The sequence below is a fragment of the Solanum dulcamara genome, chromosome 5, assembly GCF_947179165.1.
Source record: "Solanum dulcamara chromosome 5, daSolDulc1.2, whole genome shotgun sequence".
NCBI classification, from domain to species: domain Eukaryota; kingdom Viridiplantae; phylum Streptophyta; class Magnoliopsida; order Solanales; family Solanaceae; genus Solanum; species Solanum dulcamara.
The window spans coordinates 23,384,172-23,411,177 of NC_077241.1; the positions used below are offsets into that span (position 1 = coordinate 23,384,172).

General features: G+C 38.0%; 1 protein-coding gene and 1 pseudogene across 1 annotated transcript; one reads left to right on the plus strand and one right to left on the minus strand.

The window, feature by feature from the left end:
- Window positions 1–10,479: 10,479 nt before the first annotated feature.
- LOC129890955 (5S ribosomal RNA) lies at window positions 10,480–10,599 on the plus strand (annotated as a pseudogene).
- Window positions 10,600–19,665: 9,066 nt separating this feature from the next.
- LOC129890832 (ATP synthase subunit 9, mitochondrial) lies at window positions 19,666–20,121 on the minus strand. Its single transcript, XM_055966302.1, has one exon. The coding sequence runs from the start codon at window positions 20,119–20,121 to the stop codon at window positions 19,855–19,857; it is 267 nt and encodes an 88-aa protein (XP_055822277.1). The 3' UTR covers window positions 19,666–19,854.
- Between the last annotated feature and the right edge of the window lie 6,885 nt (window positions 20,122–27,006).

Sequence of the window (27,006 nt, forward strand, 5' to 3'; positions counted from 1 at the left end):
TCCGAATTGAAAAACTCAATGACCACTCTTGAACCCTAGCCTCTTCTCCTTTCCGAAGCGTTTTGTGTACTACCCGAAGTATAAGAATCACTGGAATTATATTTATACACTACTAAAAACTAAAACTATATTTGAGAATGAGTAAAGAAGTGTATAGAGAGAAGAGTTGCTTGAGAAAGCTTGATTAATAAAATGAAAAAATAAGGTTGATATTTATAGGTCTGGAGGAAGCACCTAACAATAAATAAAAATAATTACAAAGGATGATCTTGAAAATTCTATGGAGGATTGTGATCTCATGGATGATGTCAAATAGAGGACTATTTATATCATAGGTGATGTCAAATAGATCTAGATCTTTCCATGATTGGTGAGATGAACCTTATTTCAATGAAATACCTTTTTTCGGAGCTGCGTTTGAACAAGATAACTTCCTAATTAGGATTTCGTGTTTCTCCATATGAATTGTAGCTCTAGAAGTATAATTTCATGTTGTTCAAGAATCAATCGATTTTGGAGCATCCTACCGTGAGATATGATTTTTCTTCTACATACACTCAATTTTATCACAACACCATGTCTTGCAAAAATTAATTTATTTGACCTATTTATCCTCTGAAACGTTAGATATGGTCTTCACAAAAGTGTTAGGTAATATTGTTGGGGTTATTTAAAAATTTGAATCACCTTATTTGGACTAACCTATGAAAAGTTATCCCCAAAATATAGAAGAAGTATCATTTTCGTCCAGAATTGAAACACCACATACAAAGTTGTAGGGGGTGTTACAAATAATCACTCTTAACAAAACTTTCTCCTCCACCTTAATCTTCTGATTATATCCACAAATTTCAACAACTTTAATATAATAATTTTGTCCAATTTCATCAAACACCTTGCAAAAAGAAAAAAAAAACTAATCTTCCATCCTACTCCATTTTCATCATATATCAAGAAAATAGATTCTGCTTTCTTTAATTTTATTACAAAAAAAATAGCTTTCTCCGATTTCATCAAACACCCAAAAAAGAAGCAAAATTTCAAAATATTCCACGATAATTTTTATAAAATTCCTAAAGACTAAAATTCGACATGCACAAAAATCAAAGACCAAAAAAAAGAATGAACAAAATAGATATTATTCTAGATTAAGGTGAGGTTAATAAACATGCAAAGAGAGACTGAAAATCACACTCAAATACCAACAACAATCGACAATATCATGGGAGCAAAAGGATAAAAATTAGGGTGAGAAAATTATGTGGATCCATTTGAACAAAGAGAAAATGAAATATGAGGTTTTAGACTTTTAATATGTAATTTTTTATGTGGCGGTTTTAAATGACGTGGAAATTGATGTGTAATTGGTTGTAATTCATGCATCACTGAGCTGTCCAAAAAAGGTTTAAATATTGTATTTCAGTGAGTTTAAGGGTTCAGTTGGCAAAGTTGTAAGTATAAGGGTCCAACTTACAAATAGATCCAAGTACAAGAGTCTCCCAGGTCATTCTGCCTATTATAAATATCATATTTTTACCATTTTTATTCAATTATTATTATTTAATTATCTCTTCACCTAAAGAAATAAAATTAGTTATACCCTTATTATTTATATTATATAATATTTATAAGAGTTGTAAGAGAAGGACAAGATCGGATAGTTCTATAATACTAATATAACTATCGGTGAAGTATAATTGTTATTAGAACAAGATACATATGTAGAGTCATAGTATAAGACCCTAAAGTGGTCATCTCTCCTTCAGCATTAAGTATTGTACTTTCTTTAAATCATCACATTGTTATATCATTATTCTCTTTTATCTTCTCAACTACAATCTTCTTCTTTTTTCAACTATATATGCTATGAGTTTTCCAGCTAACATTTTGTTTTTGATGGCTTTCATCTTGTCTTGTAGTAAAGAAGACATCGGATAAGGAAAGGCACATGTATACTTTGGATAATCACTAGGTTAGATTTGTTTATAATGGTAAATATAATGTTTTTTATATTTTACGTTGAATTGAAGAATGGAAATTTCTTTATTTGTGCAACGTACATACATAAAAATAAATTATGAGGATGCAATTGAATTGGATAATGAAAGTTGTTTGGGAACGGTCTGAAAATCTGAATTTGAATGATGGTGGCTCAAGGAAAGAGGAAAGAAGCTTTGTATAGACACTCTTGACCCACCATCATTACTATGTGTATCATCGATTTAAGAGTTCAGTTGGCAAAGTCATAAATATAAGAGTCCAACTTAAGTTTCTTCTCCCCAACCCACTTTTTCTTCTTCTATGGATCCAACCATCATACCCACCTTCTTCTTCTTCTTCTCCTTCTTCTCCTTCTCCTTCTCCTTCTTCTCATTCTTCTCCTTCTCCTTCTCCTTCTCCTTCTCCTTCTCCTTCTCCTTCTCCTTCTCCTTCTTCTTCTTCTTCTTCTTCTTCTTCTTAACATCATCCCCTCCTCCCCCAACTAAAATTTTTATCCCTATATCTAAATGCTCTCTATAATTTTATTTTATTTTTCTACAAATCAATATGATCCTTGGCCATTTTTTATTCCGCCACATTTTCATCCTCAAAAGTTTTAATTTTGTAAGTATCTTTTGAAAATCTTATTTGTATAATGTGAAAGTGATATTGGGTATTGAAAAATTAAAAAACTCCATTGATATACTTGAGGAAGTTTGAAGAACAATAAATGAGTTTTGTTAATTTATGAAATTAATTTAAAATTATGATGTGAATTTGTTGGCTTTGTATTTGTGAAATTGTAATGTAAAATTCAAGTCAAATAGATAAGAATTTTATCTATTTAGCATGAATTTGGCTCTCAATTTGGGAGCAAATATGAAGAACATAATGTTCAACATTTTCAGAATTTAGAAAAGTATTTTTTTTAACATTTAATATATTATGTGTCACTAAAAATGATGTGGAATTCCACGTGTAAAATGAGTGTACTACACTTACACACATTGGGTAAGAAAGGGGCTTTAAATATTGTGTTTCAGTAAATTTAAGAGTTCAGTTGGCAAAGTCATAAATATAAGAGTCCAACTTACAAACAAAGCTAAGTATAAGGGCCTCCCAGGTAATTCTGCGTATTTCAAGATAGCATGATTTTCTAGCATGTGTGTAAAATACTTTTAGCTTAGGATTAATGTAACACCTCGAAAGTGTAAAGGTCAGTAGAAAGTTTAAAAGTTGCATAAAAATATCTTGCTGCAGTGATTTATGAGCCTATTGTATGGACGGTAACCGATTCTACAACTCGTGGAAGGTGGTTGTGGATTATACTTAAAATTTTAGGGTTTTGGTTCAGGATTTTATGAGAAAGAAATACGGCTCGTGGTTGGAAATAAAGGTCATAGATAGGCTTGTAGAACAAGTTCAAAAACTGCAAAAAATTCAGAACTTTAGGATGTCATGTACGAGCCAACCATACGACTTGTAAAAGATCTATGGGTCGTAGTTGGTCTCTTGGACTCAATCTTCAGAAAGTTGATTTCAGTACTTTGACTTTACGAGAGGGTTGTATGGGTCGTATAAAGTTTTTTGAGTAGTAGTTTGTGTTCGTGGTTTGTTCTTTAGAGACTTGGTGATTTCAGTAATTGGGATTTCTACGAGTTAATAGACAGTCCGTAGAATATTTTACGGGTCATAAAAGGGTGTCGTTGTTTGAAGATTAGAAACTCAGGAAAACTAACTAGATGTCTATAAGAATGTTCATTTTATTTTATTTAGGTTACACATATTTTTGAGTTTTAGGGTTAAGGACAAACTACTTTTTCTTTAATTCTTGAATTCATGGGATTGTGATTATACTTTTGTTCGTCTAATTTTAGCATTGCATTTCAATTCAACATTTCAGAATTCCATATCATTCTTGTAAGTGCATGATTTATTTTAACCAAATTACTAGGAATTGTGATCAAATAATTATGAATAGCTAATTCCATAACTAGGGTTGTGGGAAGCATGAAGAATTAAGGATGTAGACATAATAAATAGTAATTCTTGAATAGTATGCATGCACGTAATATTTTTTCCTTTATTTTTATTGCTTTTTAACCGTTGAAAATGTTAAAACTCACCTTATTTTTACTCGTTGGACCAAGAAGGTAACAAATGGAAAAATAGATTATACGATGGAGATTTGAGGCTATCAATCTTCATCTAATAGCTTGAAGAAACAAAGGAATAGCTAATTTGGAATCACTGGTAAGAGTTAGTAAAGCATACACCCGCAGACGGACCAAGTTGCATGGTGATAATCACTTATTTATGGGATAAACCACTTTGGTGAAATAAACTTATCAATCTTGCATGTTACACACTAAACTAGGATTATTAAATAAGGTTCTACTGAGTTAATTTTTTTTTAAACAACAACAAAATACAAGGAGGGGGACATGGACCTTACCTCCATTCTATGGTGGTACATGAATTGACTAACCTACTAAGGTTTGTCAACTTATCCCCATTACAATACAAAATCCCCTAGATAGCTATGCACCTAGGAGAGGACTACTCTCAATACAAAGTATCTAGAAATGCGATAAACAAGGGATACTCTCCCCTTTACAATCCATTACTAACTAAAAATCTACGAAAGCGATAAAAGAGGGAGACTCTCCTCTTATAATTATATTAGAATGAACATCTAGACATATGGCTTATTCAATGGAGCTTTAACTTAAATAAGACAAAGCTATGTTGAATAAGTAGTGGGAGCTAAATTTGAAAATAGATGTTTCTAAATTAAATTACAAGTACAACAATTCAAGGGGGTTGTTTGATCCTTTTTAGTCTTATTCTTCTAAATCTTGCCATCCCTAGCTTGTCCAACTTGATGTAGGCCTTGGTTTCTTATGGAAGTTGTTGAAGATTGTAGAAGTGTTAAATATTATCTATCCTATGGTTGTACTTAGACAGTATATCAGCAACAAAATTTACTTCTCAAAAGACATGTTTGCATTGGAAGAAATCCAAAAGTTGGACAAAAACTTGCAACTCTTCAGTGTATCTGGGAATACTCCAGGGTGGTTTGATGTCTAGCTTCAGGCACTTGGTTAAAAGTTCAGAATCTACATCCAAAATGACTCTACCATAGCCATGTTGTAAGCACCAAGTGATGCCATGTCACGGCCCAACCCCGTAGGCCGTGAATGGGGTCCGACCTGGACCCCCGTACACTTAGCTATCAACTGTGGTAACATTGAACTGCAATTAAAACAATATTATGTAACCAAGCCCCACTGGGCGATAATATTTTCATAAATCTGTAGCCCTTTTCATTTGTATCACAATATGACAGGGCACGCAAGCCGATAAAGCTGCCATAATATCATATCATATATCATGTACCATGTAGACCCATATGAATCACACTGACATACACAACCCACATATACATGTATGCAGATCTCTAAAAATATAAATGACAACATATGGCGGGACAGGGCCCCCGCCGTACCCCTGAATGGATAAAATAATTTTCATACATCCATGGATAGTATCAAAAACTAGGCCCCGATACAATAGAACCTCTTCCAGCTGAGCTGCATGGAATCCTAAGCTGACGGACTCCCAAAATATGTATCTGTACCTGCGGGCATGAACGCAGCCCCCTGAGAAAGGGGGTCAGTACGACATATGTACTGAGTATGTAAAACATAACATGATACAACTGGAAACATATCTGAAGTAGAGAAACAGGGGATAAAATATCAAATCAGAAACATGTACCAGTGCTCTGTGAATCACAAAAACATGCCTGCTCAAATTTTTAATATAGCCGGCCCCGTCAGGGGTCCGGTGAATCATATATATAGTATCAGTATCAGGCCCCAGGCCATCATATGTAGTATCAGTATCAGGACCCAGGCCATCATATGTAGTATCAGTATTAGTATCAGGCCCTAGGCCATCATATATATACGTACGGATGTCGTCTCTCTAGCGAGGGACTCGGTGAACAATGTAATGAATTACACGAATCTGTTAACCGGCCCGGGACTCGGAGAAGAAGTGTTACAGTATACACGAGTAGAGTAGTGAGAAAACAAACACAGTTAAATCATTATTCAAGACTCAACTATATAAGAGGACTAAGTTATTGTCTAAGAATTCGAGTAACAGTATAGTCATTCTAGCTGCCCTCTAAATGCCATTAGGGGCTATACTAATTATATCTCGAGGTTCCTAGACATATACCAAAGTAAGACTATTCACTTAAGAGTTCCAGAGAAACAGTTCGACTATTATAGGAATTCAATACTTAGAAGTAATTAAGAGATGTTTCAGAATAGAGTTGCCTCAGAGTTCAGATCAGATTCAACTTACAACTAAAACAAGGACATGCCCAAAAGAACAAAGAGAATACGCTCTATATGGTCTGTACCTTCCTCCAGGTGATCTTCATATACATATTTCATACCCGGCCCTTCAGGGGGCTCGGTGAACCACTATGGCATTGTAATCTCATTTTTGTATCAAATACATATCAATGGAAATGAGAGATAGCTTCCCATACATTACATTCTGACACATAGAAGCCCTACTAGGTAATACTTAATCTTCACAGGAACTCTAATACTGAACAGTGGGTAGGGGTTATGAGGCCTACTCAGAATTCTGAGAATGGAATTATCTCCGCACTTCATATACAATTCACTTAATGCTAAACATTGCCAAAAGGAAAGAAAGATAGTTGTACGAACTTATACCAAAACACGTCAAGAGAAAGCTTTACATACCTTGTCTGAATTATTCCTTATCTTGCTTGCCTCGCCGTCCTTCGAACCTATTCAACATGAAAGTAGTATGAATATCAACGCCTTTTACTTTCCAGCACCCTAGGTTACATCTTAGTATTAATGGAATCTGTTTCCTTAGTCGTTTCTCCGACTAGTTCTGTTATTCGCTAAGGCGTCGACAAAAATTGGGCAGCACCTCCCCTATAATATGCCCTATTCGAATTTCCAATTAGTTCCCTAAGACCTACAGCCAACCAACAACAACAAGCTGCATTAATTCACACCAATAATATACAACATAAACTCCGAACGACTTATTCAAAAATATGGTCTAGCCTTTATTTTGTAATGCCTTTCATTATACGCAATGAGGGGTCGTGTAGATTAAACTAGAAGCACCCTAACTCACATTAGAACATATTTAGGCCCTGCAACAACACCTCAAACCCCTGAAGCAGCACCTCACACGAACAACACTATCCTTCGACGACAATTTAACTATAGCGATTCTAATTTATTTTATTTTGAACGTCGAGCATTTCTACGACATTCTTAAACTTCCAGTAGCATACAAGGGGTGTAATACACCATATAACAATACCATAAACTCCAATTTAAAAGGAAAGGTCTTACCTTATGTTAAACTTGTCAAACTCACAAAAACTATCAAAACGCGAAATCTGGACTGCCCACTACCTTATATTGTCGCTTAGTTTCGGAGGGGTAATTGAGGGAAACAGGATTTGTCGCCTCAATGAAAGTTATAGACATGTGTATCAAGGTCGCAAACAATTTTGAATTACCCCTACAGAAATTTTGTATGAAAATATATGACCAAAATACTCACAGCTGTCCGTGTAGGATTTCCAAAACCCAATCTGGGCAGTACCTCCTCTCCACTTCATCACCCTTTTTCGTAAAGATAAAAGAAAAACTGGATTGGAAAGTCTAAATAAAAGTTATGGAACTATAAAATATCTTTCCAAAACATATTGAATCACCCGAAACTAAGCTATAAAAAAGAAGTTATACCAATATTACTAACAACTATCCCCTCCAAAAATGGGTTTATGCCCTAGAGTTTTCTCTTTAAGTTTCTCTTAGTTTTCCAAGTGAAGAAATAAAAATATAGTTCCGTAAGAATTGTAACATACATATATACACCTCCACGTATTTTAGGAACGTCGTATATAATTAATTCATGGAGAGAAAATTAGAAAACTCACCTTTAAGCTTCCAAGCTATGGCTGTCTTTCTCCTTCATGTTGTTCTCCCAAAGCTGCTGATGTTTTGGACTGATTTTTGGATAAATGAACACTTCAGAGTCATATACACATATATATATATGAGGTGACACGTGTCAGCCCCTAAGGGTGGCATGTGTCAGGCCCTTCTTGGGCCACCTTAACATGCGGCCAATGGGGTGCTGCCACGTGGCAGTGGGGTCCACCTCCCCCAAGCAGGTGGGTCACCTACTTGACCCCAAGCAGGTGGGTCACCTGCCTGCTTGAGGTGCTGCCACATGTCACCCTCCTAGGCTGCCACGTGTCAAAAACAAAATCCTCCCTCGTGGGTTTGTAATCTCGTTCGTAATCTCGTCTCACTTTAAGAGCCTATGAAACCCTTGCTACGTAAGCTTGGTATGTAATCAAGTAACTCACGTATGTAAGATTTCTAAATTAGTAGCTTACGTAGATAAGTCGAGTCCTACGACTCATTACTTGGCCTCCTATTCCTTCCGGATTCTTATGATTCCCCTTCCAACCATCTCTACCACGGGGTATCACATCCTCCCTTCGTTGGAGTCATTTGATATTGTCGTAGCATATCCGGTTCATATTGTAATGTCCAAGGAACTTATGAGACATTCTAAGTTTAAAAGGGTGAGGTGTAACATCCTTCCCCCCTTTTAGAACATTCGTCTCCGAATGTTAAACAAAACTTCCCTTAGAACTTATACATCCCATTGGGGGATTCGTTTCTATTTCCTTACACACATATTTCCATCAAAGTACTTAGTATACGAGTTTCAGGAGTTGGGGTTACCTGTTGACCTGGTGTTTTATGTCCTCTTTTTAATTTCTCAGGTCATCCCCTTTTCTGGATTTGATTTTGCCACAGTACCTTTACGGAAGGTACGTCCTCAGTTCGCAACCTTGCCAATCGAAGATGGCAATAAGTTTCTCCTCGTAGGATAATTCTTTCATCTCATGGACTTCATTTATAAGACACACTATGGGTGGATCGCTAGTACATTCGCGAAATATCTATATCTGATAGACTGGGCGTATGGTCTCCAAATCAGGTGGTAAGCTCAACTTACCAGCCGCGTTGCCCACCTTACGCGCAACCTGATACAGTCTAACATATTTTGGGTTAAGTCCCCTTTTCTGGGTGACCCGTTATGGACATCCAATCATCTATTTGAACTCTGAATGTCGATGTCAATTATCTGTATATCATTTCTGCTGACTCTGGGTTGTTATTCAATAGTTTGTTTAATCTTGTTTGGCCTACCAGCTTAGTCTTTTCCCCATCAGGGGGGGACTTATGTGCTCTTCCTTACAACATCTTGTAGGGGGGTCATCTGAATACTGGAACGGTGGCCCTTCTCGTAGGCAAACCCAATAATTGGTGGACAATAGTCCTAGCTACACTTAAAGCCAACCTCATCAGCTCGCAATATACTTTCTAGCAGTTGCTAGTATGCTCAGTCTGTTCTGAAGCCCGAGGTAAATGCGGTATGAAGGCCTGTTTGTGCCCCCGACCTCTTCTTGGATTTAGGTCCAAATGCTAATCATATTTGAAATCCCTCTATCTGAGATATTAGCTGGGGAAGTTCACGGAATCTTACTACTTCCTTGTTATATAACTTCACCTAGTTCTAGTTGCATAGGTTGTCTTGCTTGAAAGCAAATGGGCTGATTCGTTAGCCTTCCCGCAATAACACGTATAACACCCTAATCTTGAAGAGTATAGAATAGGTGCGTGATGACGTTGATAATTCGGGAATCCTTAGTTTCATATAGTTTTTCTCGACTTTCTTCAGAACTTTAACTGGCACTTTATTCTTTTGGGTCCTTCTTTTCCCTTATCCTATATTCAATGTCGGAGTAGACCTCTGGTCCACTCGTGGCCATGTCTTACTTCACCCATAGTATTAATTCCATCTCGATAGTTCGACTTAACCTATCTTCGCCTCTCTCGATAGTTAATCACAACTTGGGCTCCCTTGCCTAGGATAATAGCTGCGGGGACTCCGTAAGGTCCTACCACTCTTTTACCTTACAACTTTACACCTTCTCGGCGGAGTAGGTAACCTGTGATCGAATGAGCAGGGGTTAATAACATTAATTCACAGGTAACATTTGTGGAATTTTCGACCTTTGGGTATTGCTTCCTGTTATTCGTAAATTACATCAGTTGGCACCCTTACCCTTTTGGGTTTGCTTCTTCGCCTTTAGAGTTGGCTGCCAAGTGGTGTTGAAATTCCCTCATCCACTGGCCCATATAGTCATTCTGTGGTTTTCCTTTCATTAACTGGTACTATATTGAAGAACTGTGGCATTCAAGTGTATCGTCAGTTAGCAATTAGCTAATCCTTCTTGTTTTGCTTAAGTCCTTCTTAGAATTGCCTTAACGTATCTTATAATACTCTGGGTACATAATCTCATATCGTTTCTCCGTCACTAGTTCAGATTCTTCCATCTCGCGTGATCATACCAGCACTAACACATTAAGTTCCATCAGAATTTCGAAGTTAAGCGTGTTGGGGCGAGAGTAATATTGGGATGGGTGACCTTTCTGGGAAGTCTTTGTGTCGCGTTTCACTGAAATCCTTTCTACGATGTGCGGGCACTCAATTTAGCCTAAGATTTACCTCAGTGTTGTCTCGCGAGTCTTTATGTTTTGCCTTGTCCCTTCCTCTGTTATCTTACAACCAGTATCGGTGTAGACCTTTAGTTCTTCTATCCTCTATTCACTTTGTGTTCTCCCCATTTTCTACCACAGGAGGCTTTCTATTCCTTTTCCTTTAGTTATATATCTATCGCAACATTATTTGCGACCAACTCTATAGCTAACATTTTGGCTTTTGGTCTAGCATGTTATCATTATCCTTGGTAGTGTTTCTTAATTCATTTGACATCCTTTCTTGTTTACACCCTTTTGTTTTTATATGCAGTCGCCTTCTAGCGTTATGTTGTTTAGGGTCTCGTCACAAACTTCTCAACGCTGCCTTATGTAGCATTCTGGCTTCCGTTCAATTACTGGTGGCTTCCAGACCTTTCTAACTTGGTTTGGCAGGATATCTCATTGAAGTTTAGACGTCCATCTCAAATATATTACAACCTCAATTACCTCCTTCTACTTTTGCTATTTTCTTATTAACTTCCCCCCTTTAGAAGGTACTCGTACTTTTCTCTGTTTGTACTTGTAGTCGTTCCTATCTTAATTAGGCGGTGCTAGTATTCCGACGATAACTATTCAAGGTTCTTTTGAAATAGTAGCTTTACCCCAACCTATATCCTTTATTTCTTGGGGTGAATGGAAGTTGTGCCCTTTGTTCCTTAAGTTTTCCATCCTCGTCCCCTAAGGGTTCCACTATTTTTGGGGCGAAGTTGTGTACACGCATCATTTTTTTCATTTTTTTTTTGTATCTTAAGCCCCATGCTCTTACTGTGTTCTCAACACAGGCCTTTAACTTAGTCAATGCGTACTAAGTGCGTCTTACTAGTGGTTCCACTTTATCCCTACCTACTCGTATCACACTGTTCGATTCATACTTATATATCCCCCTTTTAATTCGTATTCCTGTTCAGTTCCTGACACCTCCTTGAGGTGGTTCTGTCTGAAGCTCTTTCCCTAATTAGTCGGTGGAGAACTATAAACTGTTATCGTAAACCATCTTTCAATCATTGTTGAAAGAACCAGAATCTCTTAAACATCACAGTACTTCCTTTTTAATACTTGACCTACCTGGTCCCCTTTTGAATCTATCCTCGAGTTATGAAAAACTCATCTAATTTACAATTAGGAGTTAAGGGCTTGGTACTTCCAAAATGAGTGAAGCTCAATTATTGGGCATTTTACCTTTCCACCGGAGCTTCTCTTTTTTTTTCTACCACATAATTACGGCTGGAGATACTATGGTCTAAACTGTACCACTCAGACAGACTTTTGTTTTTCCAAGATAAATTTCCCCAAGTAAATAGGGTATCCCTTATCGTCAACATAAAGAGTATCTCTTACAGCTTTAATTTAGCATCCCATAGGTACCCGGTATTCATTTCCAAGATATGTTATAACCTATGTTTTATTCCATTCTTCTTGTATTGGAAATATTTCGGCAGAGTTTCCTCTACATTTCTTACTTATCCCAAAATCTGCACGCAGAAAATACCAACAATGCCTCATAGGGCCAACATATATATATATATATATATATATATATATACATATCATATAACATCCACACAGGGCTCTCAATGTCATCTCATATCGTAGCCACACAGGGATTTCAACGTCAATAATAATATAAAAATACTGGGCTTACCTCATATGGACACCTTCAAACTACATCTGTTGCACTTTCTATCTACTTTCCTTTCAGGTTTCAACTTTACATTTCTATATTACTTCAATACCTTACCCAACGGATATCTTCTATGCCTTTACTTTACCAACCTGCGTGCTTCGTAATGTCCCATGTCGTCAATTACTTTCTTTGGTGATGTCGTCCTTCTGTTAAGATCCAAGGTTAGTATAAGGAATTTTCCTATGACTCGGATCTAGAGCACGATCTCAGATGTAGAAGAAAGGTAATATCCTAAATATCCTGTAGCTTCCTATTTATAGATGTGGCGCGCAACACACCGATAAAAAAGAATCTACTAGACACGGTCTGCAGACAATCCGAGGACGAACTGCTCTGATACTATTTCTGTCACAGCCCAACCCCGTAAGCCGCGACTGGGGTCCGACCTGGACCCCTCGTACACTTAGCTATCAACAGTGGTAACATTGAACTGCAATTAAAACAATATTATGTAACCAAGCCCCACTGGGCGATAACATTTTCGTAAATCTGTAGCCCTTTTCATTTGTATCATAACATGACAGGGCACGCAAGCCGATAAGACTGCCATAACATGATATCATATATCATGTACCATGTAGACCCATATGAATCACACTGACATACACAACCCACATGTACATGTCTGCAGACCTCTAAAAATATAAATGACAACATATGGCGGGACAGGGCCCCCGTCGTACCCCTGAATAGACAAAACAATTTTCATACATCCGTGGACAGTATCAAAAACTTGGCCCCGATACAATGGAGCCTCTTCCAGCTGATCTGCATGGAATCCTAAGCTGGCGGACTCCCAAAATTTGTATCTGTACCTGTGGGCATGAACGCAGCCCCCCGAGAAATGGGGTCAGTACGACATATGTACTGAGTATGTAAAACATAACATGATACAACTGGAAGCATATCTGAAGTAGAGAAACAGAGGATAAAATGTCAAATCAGAAACATGTACCAGTGCTCTGTGAATCACAAAAATATGCCTGCTCAAATTTTCAATATAGCCGGCCCCGTCAGGGGTCCGGTGAATCATATATATAGCATCAGTATCAGGCCCAGGCCATCATATGTAGTATCAGTATCAGGACCCAGGCCATCATATGTAGTATCAGTATTAGTATCAGGCCCAGGCCATCATATATATACGTACGGATGTCGGCCCTCTAGCGAGGGACTCGGTGAACAATGCAGTGAATTGCATGAATCTGTTAACCGACCCGGGACTCGGACAAGAAGTGTTATAGTATACACGAGTAGAGTAGTGAGAAACCAAACACAGTTTAAATCATTATTCAAGACTCAAAGTAAGACTATTCACTTAAGTGTTCCAGAGAAACAGTTCGACTATTATAGGAATTCAATATTTAGAAGTAATTAAGAGATGTTTCAGAATGGAGTTGCCTCGTAGTTCAGATCAGATTCAACTTACTACTAAAACAAGGACATGCCTAAAAGAAAAAAGAGAATAAGCTCTATATGGTTTGTACCTTCCTCTAGGTGATCTTCCTATACATATTTCATACCCGGCCTTTCAGGGGGCTCGGTGAACCACTATGGCATTGTAATCTCATTTTCATATCAAATACATCTCAATGGAAACGAGAGATAGCTTCTCATACATTACATTCTGACACATAGAAGCCCTACTAGGCAATACTTAATCTTCACAGGAACTCTAATACTGAACAGTGGGTAGGGGTTATGAGGCCTACTCGGAATTCTGAGAATGGAATTATCTCCGCACTTCATATATTATTCACTTAAGGCTAAACATTGCCAAAAGGAAAGAAAGATAGTTGTACGAACTTATACCAAAATATGCCAAGAGAAAGCTTTACATACCTTATCTGAATTATTCCTTATCCTGCTTGCCTCACCGTCCTTCGAACCTATTCAACATGAAAGTAGTATGAATATCAACGCCTTTTACTTTCCAGCACCCTAGGTTACATCTTAGTATTAATGGAATCTGTTTCCTTAGTCGTTTCTCCGACTAGTTCTGTTATTCGCTAAGGCGTCGACGAAAATTGGGCAGCACCTCCCCTATAATGTGCCCTATCCGAATTTCCAATTAGGTCCCTAATACCTACATCCAACCAACAACAACAACCTGCATCAATTCACACCAACAATATACAACATAAACTCCAAACGACTTATTCAAAAATACGGTCTATCCTTTATTTTGTAACGCCTTTCATTATACGCAACGAGGGGTCATTTGGATTCAACTAGCAGAACCCTAACTCACATTAGAACATATTTAGGCCCTGCAACAACACCTCAAACCCCTGTAGCAGCACCTCATACGAACAACACTATCCTTCGACGACAATTTAACTATAGCGATTCCAACTTAGTTTATTTCGAACGTCGAGCATTTCTACGACATTCTTAAACTTCCAGCAGCATACAAGGGGTGTAATACACCATATACAATACCATAAACTCCAATTTAAAAGGAAAGGCCTTACCTTACGTTAAACTTGTCAAACTTGCCAAAACTATCAAAACGCGAAATCTGGACAGCCCACTTCCTTATATTGTCGCTTAGTTTCGGAGGGGTAATTGAGGGAAACAGGATTTGTGGCCTCAATGAAAGTTATAGACATGTGTATCAAGGTCGCAAACAATATTTAATTACCCCTACAGCAATTTTGTTTGAAAATATATAACAAAAATACTCACAGCTGTCCGTGTAGGATTTCCAAAACCCAATCTAGGCAGTACCTCCTCTCCACTTCATCACCCTTGTTCGCAAAGATAAAATCAAAACTGGATTGTAAAGTCTAAATAAAAGTTATACACCTATAAAATACCTTTCCAAAACATATTGAATCACCCGAAACTATGCTATACACAAGAAGTTATACCAATATTACTAACAACTGTCCCCTCCAAAAACGGGTTTATGCCCTAGCGTTTTCTCTTTAAGTTTCTCTTAGTTTTCCAAGTGAAGAATTGAAAATATGGTTCCGTAAGCATCGTAATATACATATATACACCTCCACGTATTTTAGGAACGTCGTATATAATTAATTCACAGAGAGAAAATTAGAAAACTCACCTTTAAGCTTCCAAGCTATGGCTGTCTTTCTCCTTCATGTTGTTCTCCCAAAGCTGCTGATGGTTTGGACTGATTTTTGGATAAATGAAAACTTCAGAGTCATATACACATATATATATATATATGAGGTGACACGTGTCAGCCCCTAAGGGTGGCATGTGTCAGGCCCTTCTTGGGCCACCTTAACATGCGGCCAATGGGGTGCTGCCACGTGGCAGTGGGGTCTACCTCCCCCAAGCAGGTGGGTCACCTACTTGACCCCAAGCAGGTGGGTCACCTGCCTGCTTGAGGTGCTGCCACATGTCACCCTCCTAGGCTGCCACGTGTCAAAAAAAAAATCCTCCCTCGTGGGTTTGTAATCTCGTTCGTAATCTCGTCTCACTTTAAGAGCGTATGAAACCCTTGCTACGTAAGCTTGGTATGTAATCAAGTAACTCACGTATGTAAGATTTCTAAATTAGTAGCTTACGTAGATAAGTCGAGTCCTACGACTCGTTACTTGGCCTCCTATTCCTTCCGGATTCTTATGATTCCCCTTCCAACCATCTCTACCATGGGGTATCACATCCTCCCTTCGTTGGAGTCATTTGATATTGTCGTAGCATATCTGGTTCATATTGTAATGTCCAAGGAACTTTTGAGACATTCTAAGTTTAAAAGGGTGAGGTGTAATATGCCAAGTTTGGCTGCCTGAATTTCAGCTTGGTTATTATTTCCGAGCCCCAAAGGAGTTGCAAATGCATATATTATATCACCTTTATGGTCCCTTAATATGCCCTCTGCTCCTATCTTTCCTGCATTATCTAAAGCACTCCCATCTGTGTTGAGTTTAACAATGTTAGGGGTAGGTTTGAACCATCTAACTTGAGTGACCTTCATGTCATGTTGGCAATTTTCAATCCAAGTAACCAGGTCCTTTTAAGAAGCTAGCCAAGTAACATAAGGAAAACCAGCAGTGATCAGCATGTATATGCCTTTGATTATAGTGAACTTTACTCTAATAGTTCTAGACTTCTTCCCTCCATACTTACTTGCACACTTGTTCTTCCATATATTCCAGCAAATAAGTATAGGGATGGCCTACAACAGAAGTTTATAGACAGTATTGTTGGGTTTGTAGGTCTACCATTTCATCAAAGTGCCTCTAATGGAATTGTTATCTTACAGTACCCCCCACCAACTAGAGAAGTATTTCCATATATGTTTATCAAAGTTTCCAGAAACAAAGATGTGGTCAATGTTATCTAGTCCAGGTTTGCAACAACAAGAGCACACTGCAGGTTCTCCCCCAAAGGTAATGAGTTTTTCATTGGTTGGAAGTTTGTGTCTCGGAACTCTCCAAAGCAATAATGAAGCCTTGAAAGGAATGTTAGTATGCCATGTCAAGGTATCAATTAAGGTCCTACTCTTTTTCTTCCTCACATGTTCCCAAGATGATTTGCAAGTGAAATTTCCTTGTGACTGCAGCTTCTAGTAAGCCTGATCAGTAATATCCTGCTGGTACCTGATTTCATTGCTGAGAATTTTTTGGATCAAGTGTTGAGGAGCTTATTTTCTGAATTTCTCCTCATTCCATCTCTCATTCCTTAGAAACATGGAGACAGTAGAATTGTTGAGCCTTAGAATATATTCATTGTGAGTGGCTAGAGGACCAACTCCTAACCAGTCATCCCACCAAAAAATGCAGCTCCCAGAATACAAAGTCCACTGGATATAAGGCTCTATTCATCCTTATTCTTCATCATGTTCTTCCATTGGAGAGATTGACCTTTGTTCCACATTTTTATGACAGGATAGGCTCTTTGACAGTATTTAGCTTTGAGGAAATCTCCCCATAGAGTTCTCTTAGACCTGAATATTCACCATTGTTTGTATTGCAGGTCTAAGTAGACATCTTTAAATCTTTTAACTACAATACCACCTTCCTCATATGGTAAGCTAAGATTTTCCCATGAGGCCCAGTGGTACTTCTTTTTCTATTTATCCCAACCCTGGAAAAAAATCAGCAATAAGGCATTTGATTTGCTTCAGTGTAGTACTAGTAGGAGTTACAGTAGATAATAAGTGTATAGGGATTGATTGAAACACTGGTTTGATCAAAGTGGCTCTACTCCCATATCTCAGCATCTTTTTCTGCCATTCTTGAATTTTAGCAATCACTTTTGTAACCATACTAGTAAAATAAATGATCCTTTGCCTACCTATATACAATGGACATCCCAAGTAAGTAATAGGACCATGTGTACATTTGTAGCCAGTAGTGGAAACCACTCTGTCAATTATATCAGTATGAGTGTGAGTAGGGATCATGAACTGACTCTTGTCCTTATTAATATGTTGCACAGAGGTATCTTCATACACCTGCAGAGTCTTCATAATCAGCTTAAGGGAGAACTTGGAAGTTAAAGTGAAAATAATAATGTCATCTGCGAAACTCAAGAGATTGATTTAAGGGCATCTTTTCTCCATTTGGAATCCAGTGTAAAGGTAGTGCTGATGAAAGTTGTTTAGCATTCTGAACAACACTTCAGTACCAATAATAAAAAGAGCTGGAGAAGGGGGGTCTCTTTGTTTGAGGCCCCTTGTTGAGTGGAAAAAACCATGACTGCTACCATTGATGATGACTGAATACCAGTTGCTGGATATTGTTCTCCATACTATGTCAATGAAAATTTCTCCAAAACCCATCTTTCTCATGACAAGATAGAGAAAGGACTAGAGACCCTATCATAGGCCTTAGCCATGTCAAGCTTAATGACCACATTATCACCAATGTTGGGTTTCTTTATGTTATGAATAATTTCTTGAGCTAACATGATGTTCTTAGATATGCTCCTTCCCTTCATAAAACTAGATTGATTATTGAAGATAAGGTAAGGGAGGATGGGTGCCAACCTTATACTAAGAAGTTTGGAGAGTATTTTGCTGGTGAAGTTGCTGAGGGAAATAGGTCTAAAATTAGTTAGTTTGTTAGGATGGTCTACTTTTAGGAGTAGAACCAAACATGCATGGGTGATGTATTTAGGGATGAGATATCTATTAAAGAAGTATTGAATCAGCTCCAACAGGTCCTCATTGATAATGTCCCAGCAAGCTTGGAAAAACTTACCACTCATCCCATCATAACCTGCTGCAAAGGTAGAACTCATAGAGAAAACCATTTGTTTCAACTCCTCCTTTATAGGTAACTCTTGCAACAACTGGTTTTGTTTGTCACTGACCATTCTAGGAATGTAGTTAACAACATCTTCATTGATTTTTTTGCTATCCCCAGTAAATATCTTTTAAAAATGATCACAGGCAGCCTTAGCAATCTCTGTATCTCCTTAAATACTATTACCCTGGTCATCATCAATTTTTTGAATATATAATCTTCTCCTTCTCCCTTTGATGATAGCATGAAAGTAACTAGAGTTGACATCCCTTTCCTTAATATTATACCCCATACCTTTGTGCTTCGGAGCATCTTTTTAAGCTTCTTGAAAGTTGTCCTGTGAACCAGATTATCTATAATATTATCAAATAACTCTGAGGAAGGGAGGACGTGATGTCCCATAAGAGTGAAGGTTGGAAATAGGGATATAAGGATTTGAAATGAGTTGGGGGCATAAAATAACAAGTCATGGGACTCGACTTACTTGTGTAAGCAACCAACTTAGACGTCTTACATACTTAAGCTACTGGTGTACATGTTGAACTTGTGTAGCAAGGATTACATAGGTTCTTAAAATGAGACGAGATTACAAGCCCACGGAAGAGGAGGAAGTAGGCGTAGCACCTACTCAGAATCAAGCAAGTGATGCACCTACTTGTACTAAGTAGGTGATCCACCTACTTAGACCAAGTAGGTGACACACCTACTTGAGGTGGAACCCACGCTGCTACATGGCAGCGTATGATTGGCTATATGGCGTGAGATGGCACCTTATAGGGCTGCCACATGTCCCTCATATATATATATATAGCTGCTGATATGGAATAACTCTTCTCTAGCTTGGAGCCTGGAAAAGCAAAGTCCGATCTACGATATGCCATAACTATCCACCCTATCCCGAGCCTCGTTTGCTAAGCGGGCTCATACTCCAAGCCTGAAGGTCCGAGAAAGGGGAACCCCATCGTGCTGGCTTGGCATGGAAGGATGGCTACCCAAAAAGTCTTTTTCACAGCTTAGTCCGCGTAATGTCAATGCTTATGGCTTTACCCAGCATTGCTACTCTTCTTACTATGTCTAAAATGGGACCGCGAAGACAGCCCATCACTGAAACTTGCTTTGCTCTCACTCGGCTTGGTCCCACCTGTCTTCTTCGCACTATAGTGAAAGATCTTTCACTTCACCATAGCAGGAACCTCGGTAGCCTAATCGGATAGTTAGTCTAACCACAGGGATCCCCTCCTGCTTATCCACCCACCGTAAATGATTACTAACAAATTTGGAATACGAATGAGATCAAAAAGTCCATTATTGGGGCAAATGATGCAATAGCTTCGGTTAGAGCAAAGCTCAAAATAGCATAACTAAATAATTGTTTTGCCAATGATGAATTTCGCACCATGGAATAAATCGAGAAACTAAGGACATTTCCAATATCGATAGTAGCTCCCGCTGAAGCAATTATAGCAGCTCCGGCACCCATTGATTTTGCACCTTCTAACATCTCGCGTTTTGAACTCTCCTTATGCTTTTTCATCTTATTGAACCAGACATTGAATACCTAGGGATGGCTAGGGCTTTCGAATCAAAGCATGGGCATCTGCTATTAAGAGGGAGCAGAAGATTGTCGATTGAAGAGCCAGGTCAATCAAATTCTATTGGGACTTCTATTGATTATTAATTCGACTCTAGGGACTCCTAGCAACAAACTAGTCTAAAAAAGGGGGGGCCCATAGAGAGGCAGGAGCCACCAGCCAGATCGACCAATAAATGATAGGCCAAATAGATGGGCTCATTCGACTAATCAGTGATCTCTGGGCCTACCTAACACAGATGTCCCTGAAATAGGGGATTGGTTAATTGGAAAGCTCAGGCAGGAGTAGAACATTCCATACAAATCTTTCTGATCTGCTAGCTGGTGGTCCTCTCCTTAGAGTCAAGTGGCTTTTATCTCCTCTTAAATCCCAATTTTTCATCGACAAGTAGGGTGAATTCTAAGGTTCCTTATTCTGGTTGTAAAGTAGAAGAAGAGGAAGAATGGGCATAGCCCCACTAGCAGCCCGCATTTCTGACCCAAAAGGAATGGAAAATGAAAGAAGAATCTTTGTGTGTGTGTGTATGGTGTTGAATAAGTCTTTATTCTTCCTTAGAACAACAAAAAAAGAAAGAGAAAGAAGGAGAGAAAAATATAGAAGGCTAGAGGGAGGCTATGGGTTTGGCCCTTTTGAGGTAAGCCTCCGACTTTCGTTCTGTGAATTAATTATCTAAGGTATAACATAATGAAATAAAGGTGTTAGTAATGTAAATTTATGGTTTGGAGCAGCACCGAAGGTATAACAAACAGCCCCAAACTTCCAAGGCTAGTTTTGACAAGTTTTGGATAAGGTAAGGTCTTCCCTTTCAAGGTGGAGTTAATCATGTTGATATGGGGTATATTAAATGTGTTAAATGAAGTTGAAGGTAGAAAAAAATGTAGAAGTATGCTTGGCATTAGAAACAAACTAAATTGAAGTCGTTCTAGCCGAATTAAAGTTATTAAGGTTGTATAGTGTTGTTGTGATTGTGGCATTGTCTTTGGAGATGGTTTTATGGTGTGTTGCAGGGCTGGAACTTGGGTCAAAAGATCTATGGGTGCTTCTGGTTGTAGCTACCTAATCCTCCATTCCGCCTTCTCTTTCCCTTATCAAGCAAGTCAAACCTAATCAAGATTTTACTAACTAACGATTAAAAAATCCTATTTTAGTATCGTAGTTTTAAGCAAGTTGTTTGGAGTTTGCATTGCATAATGTTGAAGTGGTTTACTTATATGTAAGCTGCTGATTGTTGTTGTTGGTTGGATGTAGTAATTGGAATTTCAGATAGGGCAAGTTATAGAGGAGGTGCTACCCGATTTCTGTTAACTTCTTAACCAATTAACACACTACATGAGAAAAGCACATAAGGAAATGGTTCCTATGGATGCTTGGTTATGGTTTGAGAAGTTGGAAAATTGAAGGTTATTAATTTTAGTATTACCTTCATATTAAATAGGTTCGGAAGGCGATGAAGCAAGAGTGGGTATGATTACTCGATAAAAGGTATGTGGAGCCACCTTCTTTCTCTTGGCATGTTTTTGGCATAAGTATGTAAAGCTTGTCTCTCTTTTCTTTTGGGCATGTTTAGATTTAAGTGACAAATGATATGTGTTTGAATCTCGGGGTAATTCTATTCACGAGCTCTGAACATGATTCATGATTCATAATTCGTATTCACTTCTGAATGTTAAGACTCTTAAAGTAATTAAGCTCATATTCTTCAAGCCTTCTGTATGCTGAAAAGTAGTGTATGTAAAGCCTATCTCTCCTTTCTTTTGGCATGTCTTCACGTTAAGTAATGAATGATATGAGCTTGAGGGTAACTCATAAATACCAAGTGTAATTTACCGTCCTCATTTACTTCTTAATGAAAGCACTCTTACAGTAATTGAACTAGGGCTCCTCAAGCCTTACATACGTTAGCAATGGACGAGTATGTAAAGCGTAACTCTTCTTTTCTCTTGGCATGTCTTAGCCATAAGTGGTTGGTATATGTAATATGGAGATAGTTCCATTCTTTGAACCCGAGTATGACTCGTTAATCTTATTCACTTCTTGATGTTAGAACTCTCGCGATGGTTGAGTTATGGTCTTGTAAGCCTTCTACGTGATAAAAAGTAATACACGTGGAGCCTATTTCTTCTTTTTCTTGAAATGGCTTAATGTAAGTGAAACGATGTATAATATGAGTTAGAGATAGTTCCATTTATAGGTTCTGGATGTGACTCATGACTTGTACTTACTTTTGAATGATAAAAGTCTTAAAATAGTTGAACTATGACCCTTAAACCATCTATAGGCTGAAGAGTGATGGAATGTGTAATCTCCTATACCTATGGGGCTCTTAAACATACTCTATGGTGATACATGAGGGATGTTTGACATGTTACCAAATCAACATACACATATATGCATTGTTATGTGATATGTGGATCGGGCCGTTGTTCTTCAGCACTATTAAATGATATGTATGTATATGGATTAGGCTGTTGTACATCAGTATTATCATATGATATATGCATCGGGCCGTCATTCCTCGGCATTATTTCATGATATGTGGATCGGGCCGTCGTTCCTCGGCATGTGCTTGCTATATACATGGATCGGGATATATGTTCCACATCGCTAATGGCATGTATATGCCTATTATGATAGATGATGTATTTGTAACACCGAGTCCTCGAGCGGGCCGGATATGATATGTGATAATGGTATACATGACTTTATTTTGTGAAGTGCAGGTACAGTACCTTATTAAATGTTATACTTGTTTTCCTGCATCCCTATTTGAGTTGTTATCTCGATTATATTATGCTTATATACGCAGTACATATATCATACTGGCCCCCCATTCTCTGGGGGGATGCATTTCATGCCCATAGGTACAGACATAGGTTTTGTTATTCTGCCAACTTAGGATTCCACTCAGCAAGTTTGGAAGAAGCTCCATTAATTTGGAGCCGAGTTGTGATACCAAACCTCCTGTGTATATTTGTTTATTTAGGGGTATGGTGGGGAGACTGTCCCGCCATATCTTACTGTTAATGGTCTTAAAGGTCTGTGGATATGTGTGTGGGTTATACGTGTAAGTTCTATTCAGTTATGTCTACATGATGTATTGTAAATATTGAGATACTATGGCAACTTTGTAGGCTTGCACGCCCTTTCATGATAAGATACAAATGAAAGCGGCTACAGGCAAATGAAAATGCTATGACCCACTAGGATTCTTATGTATAGTTCTTATATTGATTGTTATAGCTGATAGATATGTATATAGAGGTCCAAGTTGGACCCCAGTAGCGGCCCATGAGGTTGGATCGTGATAGAAGTGGTATCAGAGTAGTTCATCCTCGGAGTGTCTACAGATCATGTCTAGTAGAGTCTTGTTTATTTATGTGTTGTGCGTAACATCTATAAATATGAGGCTACAGGACATTTAGTATATTACCTTTTTTTTCATATCTCAAATCGTGCCATAGAACCGAGTGATAGGAAGTGAAATTCCTTATAACTAACCTCTGATTTCAGCAGAAGAACAACATCGATAAAAGAAAGTGGCTGAAGACATTGGAAGTTACAAAGCACGCAGGTAAGCCAAGGCATGAAAGATATATACCAGGTAAGGTATTAAAATACAATTTATATGTAAAGTCTAAAATTGAAAGGAAAAGTAGACGGAAAGTCTGACAGACGCAGTTCGAGTTGGACATACAAGGTAAGTCCATCATTTTATACTATTGTTAATATTGAAAGTCCTGTGTGGTTGCGATATGGGATGATATTGAAATCCCTATGTGGCTGTGATGATATGAATATATATGTATGTTAGCCCTATAAGGCATTGTTGGCATTTTCTGTGTGCAGGTTTGAGATAGTTAGAAATAGAGAGAAAACTCTACCCAAATCTTTCCAGGAAATAGCACAAAGAAAATGAGACAGAACTTCATAATACATCTTGGGAGTTGATACCGATAGGATGAACTTATTATGTTAAACTAAAGATGAAAGAGGTACCCTCTAGGTTATTAGTGAGGGGCACTACTTCTACTTAGGAGTTTTATTTCGGATAAAGCCTATATAAGCAGCAAAGTTCAGAATTCATTTGAACAGAACCAAGATATTTTCCAGCCGTATTTTTGCCTTGGAAAAAGGCTCATGTTGAAGGACAAGATGCCCAGCAGTTGAGTTTCACTTTTGTGGAAAAGTACAAAGCCCTCAACCCCTAGTTGTGAACTTGACAATTTGTTCACGACTCAAGGGTGAACCTAGAGGGAGATCATGTGAGTCAAGCACTAAAAAGTACTAGGGTAGTTATTGGATTCTAGTTCCCTTCGGGCGGTGGTTGAAGAATGCTTCATGGCAACATCTTACTAGCTCTTCGCCTACTAATTGGAGATGTAACTTGCAAACTAAAAACATGAATTCGTGGGCTATTCAAGGTCATGTGTTGGAGATAAGATGCTAAAGTAATTTATAAGGGCTTGTGGTACTAGGGGATAATTTAGACAAAGGTTAAGAACGTTTACCTCCCCTAATGTAAATAACCCATAATAAAAATTATGAAAAAGATTAAGAAGTGTTATACTATGGGATTAAATGCGAACAGGGTATCATGTGAATATAACGGGGATTGTTATGAGGATAAGTAAAGCCCAGAAAGAAAGCACTCAAGATATACGTGATTAATTAAGTACGAGTATTGGATAAGAAGGGAAATAGACAGCTATAAACTAAAGGTATAGTACGATGAAAAGGTAATTAGGCAAGGTCATTATTAGAACAAAGTAAATATGGTTTTAAGTAAGATTAAAAGTCAACATCAGGTATATGGCAAGGATAAAAGCTCCTGATAGCATAAAGAAGTAAGGAGTATACGTGACTCCACCGTGGAAAATAGAAAGATCCTTAACAAATAAGGAAAGTAGATTTGTAAAACAATTGATACATTGCAAATTTACTAAAGGAACAAGTGGTATCCACAGGGATAAAGACAGCATTATGACAAAGCTTAAAACACGTATCGTCGGAACATAAGTGCTCCCGAATAGAGAATCCGAAATCACTAAACACACTATTTGATTACTGATTGGGATAAATAGAAGGTGGCTTTGAATAAATTGCTACGTGACCCGAGTACCAATAAGTAGACTAGATCAGCACCTTACGATTGAGATAAGGTGTCGTACATTGGTAACCAAAAGCATAGGTGTACCAAATATGTTGGAACAGACTCATATGCGTTTGGAAAGCTGAAAGTAAGCGGACAATGACATAAATATACCCTAAAGGGGGGAAGTGGATAAGAGAAATACTAGTGTAAGATAAAATTAACTGATATTACAGCATGTTAATGTGAATACTTAAATTCCAAGTGAGATCCCATACTAGAACGAGTCGGCAAGATCTCAAAATCTGGCAACGAATGGATAAAAGCCATGATATCTGAAATAGTGCTAGGAACTATTGGTAAAGACCTCGAATGGTATGACATCATAGAATGGGTGCATATAAAAGAGAGGAATACAATGAGAAAATTATAATGAGAACTTGAAGATATTGTAAGGGGTAGCTAGACTATAGTTGACTAAAGGTAAGATGTTGGTAATAGAGTTACTAACTACTGGTATTATGATGTATAAGCAGCCAAAGAGATTGTAAGTGCAGGTTAGTACACTGACCTACGTAAAGTAGAGTAAGCCAAGAGAAGGACAAAATATGATTGGAATTAAACACACGTTGTGCGAATTGTATAAGAATAGTTATGCAACCTACGAATATTGGTATGCTAAGGGAGAGATCAAGTGATTACTTGATAAAGATAATAAGAAGTCAGTAATAGCAAGGTGACTTCCATAGTTCGAATACATTACAGAAAAGTGTAAGATGGTTTGAGGAAAAAACCCTTAAAGTATAATTAGTACTAAGGACAAAAGCTATAGTGAAGCCCTGACATAAGGTGAAGGAAGTGAGGAACGATACGGGTTTACCTAAAGACTAGTATAGCAATGCTAAGGCATCTTTTGGACTACGGTAAGCACCCACATACGTTTGTGTAAAGATTACAATAGGAGGTGTGGTAAGAGACCTGAAAAGAAGACCTGAGCAAAAAGTGCAGTAGGACATGCCTAGAGCGTTACAAGCTAGAATAAAAGAAATTGTATGATAGCCAACCCTAGGGATTGGGTTTAGAAGCTGCAGAGCAGAAGGACAGTTAAAACCTTTTAAAAGAAATTGATAACATAATACAGCATTACACCCCCAGACTAATAGACAGGCTGAGCGTACTATGCAAACATGAGAAAATAGATGGCGGGCCTGCAGTATTAACTTTAGAAATAGCTGGAGTGATCACCTGTTACCTATTGAAGCTGTGTATAATAGTATCTAAATGGCATCACAGAAAGCTTCATAGGGCAGAGCACCCGTTGGTTGGTTTAAGGTTGATGAAGGGGCACTAATGGGCCCGGACATGAGCCAACAAGTGATTGATAAAGTAAAGCTTATTTAGGAGAACCTATTAGCAGTCCAAAATCGATAGAAGTCATACTCAAATGATCGATGTCGACCTTTCAAGGTCAAAGTTGAGGATTGGATACTCGTGAAAGCATCACCAGTAAAAGATGTAATAGGACTCAATAGGAAAGAAAAACTTGGCCCTTATCAAATTATCGTAGAATAGGCAAAGTTGCCTACGAGTTGAACCTACCATCTGATTTGAAATGATACATTCAGTTTCCACGGATTAATACTCCACAAATATATAAGCGACCCTCCCAGAATGTTCCTAGTGAATGAGGTCCATATAATAGGGAAATTATTCTACGAGGAGCAACCTATCACCATTA

Bases quoted from the DNA above. Each gene is read 5' to 3' on its own strand.
- LOC129890832 (XM_055966302.1), bottom strand. From the start codon at position 20,121: ATGAAAAAGCATAAGGAGAGTTCAAAACGCGAGATGTTAGAAGGTGCA.